Source organism: Microtus oregoni, unplaced genomic scaffold (assembly GCF_018167655.1).
Source record: "Microtus oregoni isolate MIOR12 unplaced genomic scaffold, Mior012 000048F_ref0000485, whole genome shotgun sequence".
Lineage (NCBI taxonomy): Eukaryota > Metazoa > Chordata > Mammalia > Rodentia > Cricetidae > Microtus > Microtus oregoni.
In genome coordinates, this window is record NW_024543222.1 from 572,450 (window position 1) to 582,726 (window position 10,277).

The following is a 10,277-nucleotide window of genomic DNA, read 5'->3' on the forward strand; positions in this document are numbered from 1 at the left end:
GACCGTGGGGAGGGACCGAACCGGAACCGCTCACCCAGGCGGGTGCCGCCATGCACACCGAGGGACTGTCCTGCTGCTTGGTGTTTTTGCTTCTGGGACTCTGCAGTGTGCACTCGCGCAATGTGCTGCTGATAGTTGGTGAGTGTCGCCGCCCCTGGCTGGCCGTCCACGGCCGCTTGCTGCTGCCTCCAGAAGCGGCCACTCTGCTCCTCCCCTCTTGTGGCCCGTGGTGACTCCGGTGCGCCGCCAATTCCCTTGCAGCCCCCCTGCCATCCATGATGGGGGATTCTTCCTAGTGACACTACGTGCGGCTGGCCCTCCCGCTTCTGCCCTGCCCGGTCTGGCCCAGCACTCCCTCATCTGTAGTCAGAGAAGCCAGGGAAACCCCGTGGAGCCCAGCTACTTAGGCTGAGCGGTCTAGCAGAGCTAGGGGGTTCACAGATCGCTGAGAAAATTCCAAAAGAGAGACTGGTACCCGAGTTGCAGGGTGTCCCAGTCCAACTGCTCTCCACCGCTGGCTCAAAGGTACAGCCCTCCACGGCCCACACAAACTCCCTCAGCTCCTCTTAGGAACCCCAAATTCCCCCAGCATTCACGAGACTTCCTGTTTGAGTGATCAGTGCCTGGCTTGTGACAGTCCAATCCTTCTGAGGTCTGGCCCCGGGCCAGACCCACTCTTTCTGATAAACTCTGTGGTGTCTGGGCAGGTCATTTGGGTAATTGTAACATAAACAGTGCTGTGTCAGCACCACTACGGGTCACATCTCCACGGGGCAGGGGGCGGGGAGTAGCGGGGCACTAATGAAGCCGGCTCAGGCTGCACATACACCGGGTAGGGATTGGTCCCGGAGCCTTCCGGAGCCCAGACTGTGTAGCTGCGGAAACTCGGTCCTATCTCAGCTTGGATAGCTATAACAACACAAACCCTACAGACTCGGGACTGGAGAGCTGGCTCAGCACTTAAGAGGGCTGGCTGCTCTTCCAGAGGACTCAGTTCAGTATCCAGCACCCACATGGCGGCTCACAACTGCCTGTAACTCCAGCTGTGGGGCATCTGACACCGCTTTTGGTGTCTGTGGGCACATGTGTATACATGCAGGCAAAATATCCACAAAGCATAAAATTGAGATTAACACACACACACACACACACACACACACAGGGAGAGGGAGAGGGAAAGAGAGAGGGAGAGGGAGAGGGAGAGGGAGAGAGAGAGAGAGAGAGAGAGAGAGAGAGAGAACTACCTACAGGTCAGGTTTTTGACAAACAAGTGTATTTTCTAACAGTTCCAGAGTCTGGAGAGACTGGGACCAGAGAGCCAGCTCCTCAGAGGCCTTCCTGGCTTTTAGATGACAAGCATCTCATTTCCTAATACGACAGAGAAATGTCACAGCCCTGCTGAGTTGGACCCCACCTTCATGTCTTCATTTAATTGTTAGAGAAAATAACAGCATGAATTTTGGAAGGACACAATTCAGGGTCACAGGCGGGTGCTGAGACCTCTGTGGGCAGACGCAGCATTCTTCCTGTCCTGCAGCAGAAGGCACACTAAACACGACTGTATGCCATTTGTCCTCCCGCCAGTCCTCCCACCTGCCCTCCCTCCCATCCTCCTGTCTGTCCTCCCACCTGTCCTCCCACCTGCCCAGTTGTCATTGGTCCTTGGGATGGAGGATGGTAGCTGGACTGGAGGTTGGCCATCCACCTCTGTTCAAGGATTGTGCTGCCTGAGACTGGTGGGTGACATGTTGCCCTGGGGTTCCCACCTGCTACTTCTGGGGTACCCCTGATGTCCTCTGCTGCAGCGCAGAGGACAGCTATAGGACCTGGGTGACCTGTCCTCATTTCCACTGCCCAGCAGTGGCTGTGTGTGCGACTTGTCAGTTCTCTAGGCTTCAGGTGCCTCCTGTAGGGTGGAGGGGAGAAACAGTCCGCAGGACTACAGCCCCTGGGGAAGAGGACTGTGTCTCAGTGAGAGGCAGAGGTGTGGTGCGCACACACGCACGCACGCACACAAACACATCCTCAGCTGTGTCCTGAGCGTGGCTCTCCTGGCTGTCTGGCACCTTGTGAACTGTCTGAAGAGCCCAGGGTAGCTCAGTAGCCTGCAGTGATTACACCAGGCCACCACCTGATGTGGGATTCCCCTCGAAGCTGCTTTGGGCCTGTTGCTGTGCAGAATGGGGCAAGGTGGCAATTCCAAGCAGATAGAGGAGGAGAGAGTAGGTGGAGTCAAAGAGACGCCATGTAGTCGCTGGAGGAAAAGAGACAGAGGCCACCAGCTGGAAACTTGCTGGTAGGCCACCATCTCGTTTTGATGCACAGATTAATAGAGATGGGTTAATGTAAGATATAAGAGCTAGCTAACAATATGCCTAAATGAATGGCCAAGCAGTGTTTTAATTAATACAGTTTCTGTGTGATTATTTTGGGTCTGGGAGGCCGGGAACAAACAAGCAGTCTGCCTACAACCACCTACTAACAGGCCTAGATGGACACCAAGTTTGTTGGGGTGTCATGCTTCTCCCCCACTAGCCCATCTGTGAAGCCCCATCTGAGTGTTGAGAATTGGGTTCCATGCAAGCCATGCACCATCTCTCCCTGATAACACATCTAGTCAGGGATCCTGCCTGCCTGTGTGTTCCCTGCTTGCTCACAAGCTTCTGTATCATCAGGCCTAGCACCACTCGCCCTTGGGTACCCTGCTTTCTGGGAGCATCTTGCCCTCCTGAGAATCACAAGGCCAAGCCTTTGCAGCAGTACCTGGGTCCCCCAACACTACCCCCCCCACCCCAGCCAACACACCCTCTGCTCTGTGCTCCTCAGCGGACGATGGAGGCTTTGAAAGTGGAGCCTACAACAATAGTGCCATCACCACCCCTCACCTGGATGCTCTGGCCCGCCACAGCCTCATCTTCCGCAATGCCTTCACCTCTGTCAGCAGCTGCTCCCCCAGCCGCGCCAGCCTCCTCACCGGCCTGCCCCAGGTGAGAGCAGCTAGCGGGATGGAGTGAGGGAGGGTGGGTAGGTAGGTGACTCCAGGGCCCAGGGGAACCCCCTCCCCCGCCCCGTTGCCCTGAGGTGCTGCCCGTGGTGCAGCTCAGTTTCCTGTGCTTCCTGATGAGCAGATACAGCCCAGAGGTCTCCAGTGCAGACCAGGGCTCTGCTCCACCCCCATCAGCTCAGGTGGCTCTGCCGCTCTGTGGCCACAAGCAGACATCATCCCTCTCTGTGCCTTAGTGTCCTTGTCTGTGACGTGTCACTCACAGATCACTGGGTTGTCCAAGCAGGGCTCTGTGGGTACAGTGCTTAGCCCAGAGCCTGCACACCTCCTCCCCAGAGCCTGCACACCTCCCCCCCCCCCCAGCTCTGCGCTCAGATCTGCTGTAGGTCGTGCCCTCCAGTGCGATACTAAGGCACTTCCTCTTTTCGTTGTTATGGTAAAGTACATAAAACATAAAATCTGCCGTCTGGACAGTTTTTCGGTGCATGGTCAGTGGTGTGAAACCCAATCACACGGCAGCAGCCACCCCCACCATCCGTTTCTAGAATTTCCTCTAGCTATCCTCATTGCGTAGGATTGCCCATTCCTGCCAGACCCCGCTCCACGCTGTCCCTGCATCTGAAGACTCCAGGGCCCTCCTGTGGGCGGCCTCACCATTGTCCGCCTTTGTGACTAGCTGTGACACTGAGCTCAGCATCCCTGACAGTCCTGCTCCTTGTAGCTCACGTCAGGACTTACTTCTTTCCCAAGGTCTCTGTTTTAAACTCCTTTAATCCTAGCACACCAGGAGACAGAGGCAGGGGGATCTCCGTGACCACATGCCCAGCCTCGTCCACAGAATGAGTTCCAGGACAGCTGGGTACATACAGAGACCGTGCATCAGTATGTTTTTCTGGTCTAAAGTTTTGAATTGCATTTTAAAATTTATCTTGTGTGAGGGAGTCTTTAGAGGGCAGAGACAGCTTGTGGGAGTGGGTTCTCTCCTCCCGCTATGTGGTTCTTAGGGACCGAGCTCAGGTCGTCATTAGACGTTTCCAGCTGAGCCATCTCGTACAACCCCAGCCTTTTCCGAGACAGGGTCTAGGCCCAGGCTTGCATCAAACTCAGTGTGCAGCTTGTCCTTTCCTCCCTGCTGGTGTCCCTGTCACAGGAGGGAGAAGAACAGGGTGGAGCTCCCTTCGGGCCAGCGTCCTGAAGGCTCCTGGGATGAGCTGTGGGGTGTGGAGCCTGGTCTCACAGCGTCTGGCATCTGTCTGTAGCACCAGAATGGCATGTATGGGCTGCACCAGGATGTGCATCATTTCAACTCCTTCGACAAGGTGCAGAGCTTGCCGCTGCTGCTCCGCCAGGCTGGAGTGCGCACAGGTGAGGCGTGGGCAGGGCACCGTACGGGTGAGTGGTCCCTCTCTGACCCCTCCTGGTCCGAGCTGAAGTCAGTCTCATGCTGTGTGACCTGCTGCTTTGCCAGGCCAGCGGGCATGCAGGTGAGGATGGGCCCGTCAGGATGCAGGTGCCAGGCCGCTTGGTGACTGTTCCTAGCTTCTCGGCGAGGGATGTCCTGGGTTCTCAGTCACTCTTAGGACCGGACCAAAGTCCACACAGCAGCCACACTTTCAGGGCTTGGGCAGGATAAGGGACAGACTGCCCTCTGGACAGACATCTCTGGTGCTCCCTCAGGCATCATTGGGAAGAAGCATGTGGGTCCGGATACGGTGTACCCCTTTGACTTTGCGTTCACCGAGGAGAACAGCTCTGTGCTGCAGGTGGGGCGGAACATCACTAGAATTAAGCAGCTAGTCCGGAAATTCCTGCAGAGTCAGGATGACAGGTATGGAGGGTTCTGTCCTGGGCCCCTCTGGGGAGGGAGGCCAGACCCCTCAACAGTGGTGTAGGCTCTCATCCCTGGGTCCACAGCTGTGGACAGACTGTGGCAGGGGCCCAGGAAAACATTCTAAATACCCAGAAGAGGGGCAAGACGAGACTGAGGTAGTGAAGGGGACAGGGTTGCCTGCCGGTAGGAGTAAGCCAAGCTGAAGTGTGCCTTCCTAAGAACTGAGCCTCTTAGGGTCAAGACAGCAGCCTGGTCGTGACCCCCCCCCCCCATACTGACCCCCTCCCCGCATCCAGGCCCTTCTTCCTCTACGTGGCTTTCCATGACCCCCACCGCTGCGGGCACTCCCAGCCCCAGTACGGAACCTTCTGTGAGAAGTTTGGCAACGGGGAGAGTGGCATGGGGCTCATTCCAGACTGGACACCGCAGACCTACGACCCCCAGGATGTGAAGGTAGGAAGGGCCCTTGCTGTGCTTCCAAGACACCCAACCCATCCTCCCCAAATCCAGGGCCCCACCCTCCTTAGAGCGTGCAGCCCTTACCCCGTGATCTGGCACAATGTGTAGAAGAAGATTTGACTCTGTGGGCTCCAGGTCCTTCTGTGTGGGCTGCAGAGAGAACCTTGGATCCCCAAGGTGAAATAGTGTGTGTGTGTGTGTGTGTGTGTGCATAGAATCAAGCTGGTTTTGACCAGTTCGTTCACGGTAGAGTTGGAGGAGGGCACTGTACCCTGTCTTCCATCCAGTAAAAAATATCCCCATGCCCCGTCCAGCCTCAGACGCCTCCCCCTGCCTTCCGCCTCAGGTGCCTTACTTTGTCCCAGACACACCGGCAGCCCGTGCAGACCTAGCCGCCCAGTACACCACCATCGGCCGGATGGACCAAGGTGGGTTCTAGTGACCCGGGCTGTCTCTCCCACCACAAGCCCTGGAACTTCCAGCCAGGCTGGGCTCAACACAGTGTGAATAACCGGGTGGGTGCTGAAGGCCTGAGGCCTCAGTTTTCCTTGGCTCGTGGCCATGTTGCTGTAGGTTCCAGCACCTGCTTCGCACTACCTGCTTAGCGGTGTGTCCCTGCTTAGCGGTGTGTCCCTGCTTAGCGGTGTGTCCCTGCTTAGCGGTGTGTCTCTGCTTAGCCGTGTGTCCCTGCTTAGCGGTGTGTCTTTTCCCCTTTGGACTGTAGCTCTTCTTCTTTTTAAATACTTACTTTTATTTCACTGTGTGTGTGATTTGCATCACATGCATGCACTGCCCGCCGAGGTCTAAAAAAGACATCATCAGATCCCTGGAATGGAGTTACAGACGGCTGTGAGCTTCTGTGTGGTGCCGGGAGTCAAACCCGGGTCCTCTGGAAGGGCAGCTGGTGCTCTTAACCACTGAGCCATCTCTCCAGCCCCATCCCTTTTTATTTATTTATTTATTTATTTATTTGATTTTCGAGACAGGGTTTCTCTGTAGGTTTTTGGTTCCTGTCCTGGAACTAGCTCTTGTAGACCAGGCCGGCCTCAAACTCACAGAGATCCGCCTCCAGAGCCCCTTCTTTTTATTTAATGACAAGTTTTTCTTTATTTTCCATATGTGTGTGTGTGTGTTTTCACGTGTGTATGGGTTTACAGATGTATGTGTGCATGTGGAGGCCTGAGCTGACGTTAGAAATTGTCCTCATTCTCTTTCACCTTATTTACTGAGACAGGATCTGCCAATCAAACCTAGAGCTTGCTAACCCGTCTGGTCTTGTGGCCAGTTTGCTTTGGGGATCCCATTTCTACCTTCCGTGGCTGGAATTCCTGGTAGGCTCTCACTTACCTGGCAATTACGTGGGTTTCTGGGATCCGAGATGTGATCCCAACTCATGCGTGGCAAGCTCTTAGCTGATTTGCCATTGCCCTGGTGCTGTCTTCTGAGACAGGGTCTTGCTATAGCTCAGGTTAGCCTGGAACTCGTTAGGTAGCCCAGGCTGTCTCTGAATTCCCAGTTTTCCTGCCTCTGCCTTTCTAGTGTGGGATTACAGAAGTGACTCACTGCTCCTGGCTTCACTGAGAAGCACCTACCTGGGGACCTGGGGATATTGTCCTCCTGCGATCCTTAACTTACAACTGGTCACAGTGACAGACTTCTGCTGATATCTAGGGTGGGGATTCAAGCCCTGCAGGCACTAGTCCTGGGATCATGTTCCTACTGACGCTGTTAGAAGAGCCCTGGGTGTCCTGTCTTCAGGCTCCACAGGACAGACACAAGATTCTAAAACAAGAAGCCAGCTTGGGGCAGTAGCAGCTGCCTAGTGTGACAGCTGTCCTAAGGGATGAGCCGTCCGCAGAAGCCTTGTGACCCTGCTCAAGTTCAGGAGCTCTGTGGTGTTGGACTGAGGCGGGCTTGTGGAAAGGACAAAAGCATGTTTCAGGGCCAGAAAGTAACAGAACCCGGGGATGAATGAACACATACATGTACCTGAGCCTTCCCCTTCCTCCCCCTCCTCAGGGGTGGGGCTGGTACTGCAGGAGCTGCGAGGTGCCGGCGTGCTGAATGACACCCTCATCGTCTTCACATCCGACAATGGGATCCCGTTCCCCAGTGGCAGGACCAACCTTTACTGGCCTGGTACAGCTGAACCTCTGTTGCTGTCATCCCCAGAGCACCCACAACGCTGGGGCCAGGTCAGCGAGGCCTACGTGAGCCTCCTAGGTATGTCTGTCTGTCTGTCTGTCTCATGGGAGGGGATAGGTGAAGCCAGCCTCCAGTGGGACTGGCATGGGTCAGATGCTGGAGTGCTCCCCTGACCTAGGTAGTGTTCCTCCAGCTAGGCAGGGAAGAGACAGCCTCCTCTATTACGTGAGAAAAAGTCACTTGGGAGGCCTGTTCCTGTCATGCCATGACCCCCAAGTATCTGGTGGGGGCCCAGGTGGTACTAGTGGGTGGTGGGTTACCCACTGGAGAACCAGTGTGATATCTCCCTTTTTCTCAGGATCTACAGCCTCTCATGACTCAGCTCTGAGGAACTGGTTCTCAAGGTTGTCTAACCCGTGCCCTGAATGAGCAAACAAGCCTGCAGGTGTGGGAGATAGAGGGGCTGAGTTAAGCCGCCCCTGGCAGCTTTCTGTGCCTAGACCACTGCTTGGAAGAGCCTGTGTTCTTAGGGGTTATGAGATAGGCTCACTCCAGCTTGCACCTACCTCTCTGTGTGGCCCCAAACCATGAGAGAGGGAACCCTGTGACCCACCCAGAGTTAGTAGTTGAGTCCTCCCTACCCAGGACCCATAGGATTTTAGAAGGACCCTAGTTCTCAGCAAGATGGAGCCTCTGGTTACACCATTAATGGCTCCACAAGCCAGAGGTGACCAATGACAAGAGGTGCAATCCAGTGTTGTTCCTCCCTGCTGGTGATCTGGTCACACAGGGTGTCCATGGGATTTCCAGAGAGGCTCAGGTTCACCCCTTCCGAAGGGCTCTGTGTCCCTCAGGGACCCCTGCTAAGGGCTATTTCTTTGCAGACCTCACCCCCACCATCCTGGACTGGTTCTCCATTCCATATCCCAGCTATGCCATCTTTGGCTCAAAGACGATCCAGCTCACAGGCCGATCCCTCCTGCCAGCGCTGGAGGCAGAGCCCCTTTGGGCCACTGTCTTCGGCAGCCAGAGCCACCACGAGGTCACCATGTCCTACCCCATGCGCTCGGTACACCACCAGAACTTCCGCCTCATTCACAACCTCAGCTTCAAGATGCCATTTCCCATCGACCAAGATTTCTATGTCTCGCCGACCTTCCAGGACCTCTTGAACCGAACCACAGCTGGCCAGCCCACAGGCTGGTACAAGGATCTACACCATTACTACTACCGGGAACGCTGGGAACTCTACGATGTCAGCCGGGACCCTCGAGAGACACAGAACCTGGCCGCTGACCCACACTTCTCTCAAGTGCTGGAGATGCTGAAAGCCCAACTGACTAAGTGGCAGTGGGAGACGCATGACCCCTGGGTGTGCGCCCCTGACGGGATCCTGGAGGAAAAGCTCACACCGCAGTGCCGACCTCTTCACAATGAGCTCTGATGGTCCCTGGGGCAGCTGCCAGCCTGCCTCTACTCAGATGGGAAGGGAGGGACAATGGAGTCAGTGCTAACAGCCCCCCCCCACACACCCATCTGAGGAGGGGCCCCTGTAATGTGGGATGCCACTCCTGCCTCTACTCAGACGGGAAGGGAGGGACAATGGAGTCAGTGCTAACAGCCCCCCCCTACACACCCATCTGAGGAGGGGCCCCTGTAATGTGGGATGCCACTCCTGCCTCCTGGAGAAGAGCTCAGGCATGCACTCCCCATGTTGTCACCACATCAGGACACTGCTGTCCTCACGTCTGCGTGGACTGACCCAGGAGTTCTAGGGCTAACTTGGGTGGGCAGAATCCCAAGTTTGACCTGCAGATAAAGGGTAAGGTCTGGGGTTTCAAAGCCCTCTGGTTTCTGAAGTCCAGGGATGTTTTCAAGTTCTTTATTCTAATAGGAGTACAGAACTGTGTGCCCTGTGGTCAGTGGGTGAACCACACTGACTGCTGCAACCAGCGTTGGTGTAGAGGAAGCCTTAGGAGGCCCTGGGCTTGCTTTTGCCTTCATTCTACCCTCGTCGAGTACATGCTTGGTCAGAAACCTCACTGTTTCTCAGAGGTGATGAGCTTGATTCTGTGGTCTTTCTGGGCTCAGCTTGTCCTTTCTTAGGGTAACTGGGGACAGGGTGTGACAGTGGTCCCTCTCTTGCCCTTCATCCTCTCTCTTTGAGTGACACCAAGCTTATGGCTCAGCCTGTTGTCGGGATTTCTGTCCTGCCCGGTTCCCGCAATCGTTAAGTCCCAAAGAAATCACACAGCGGTCTATATTAATCATACATTGATTGACCCCTTTAGCTCAGGGTTCTTATTAACTCTTATAACTTATATTAGCCCATTATTCTTCTGTATGTTAGCCACATGGCTCAGTACCTTTTTCAGCAAGGCAGTCACTTCTTGCTTCTTCTGTGGTGGGTTCACAGCTGCAGAAAGAGCTTCCCTCTTCCCAGAATTCTGTTCTTATTGACCTGTCTCTACTTCCTGTCTGGTTGTCCTGTCTATACTTCATGCCTGGCTACTGGCCAATCAGCATTTATTTAAAACATAATTGACAGAATATAGACAATTGTCCTACACCACTTCTCCCCTCATTTTTTAAATAACAAGAACTCTGAATCTAATATCCTTTGTTTAGCTTTTCTCCTGACCATTATCCATAACAACTTGTAATCAACATTCTAAACAAAGGAATATATCCATAGATCATTTTTTTGGGAGGGGGGTGCTGGTTGGTTCCTGGCTGCCCGGCTAGCTTAGACCTGAAATAATCACACAGAAACTGTATAATGTAAATCACTGCTTGGCCCACTATCTCTAGCTTCTTATTGACTAACTCTTAGATATT

General features: G+C 54.7%; 1 protein-coding gene across 1 annotated transcript; it reads left to right on the top strand.

Moving 5' to 3' along the window:
- The first annotated feature begins 22 nt into the window (after window positions 1-22).
- On the top strand, window positions 23-9,855 carry Sgsh (N-sulfoglucosamine sulfohydrolase). Its single transcript, XM_041635921.1, has 8 exons — window positions 23-138; window positions 2,827-2,987; window positions 4,264-4,369; window positions 4,682-4,832; window positions 5,132-5,288; window positions 5,641-5,722; window positions 7,314-7,517; window positions 8,324-9,855. Exons 1-8 carry the CDS (start codon window positions 51-53, stop codon window positions 8,881-8,883), a joined length of 1,509 nt encoding a protein of 502 aa, XP_041491855.1. The 5' UTR covers window positions 23-50; the 3' UTR covers window positions 8,884-9,855.
- The last annotated feature ends 422 nt before the right edge of the window (window positions 9,856-10,277 follow it).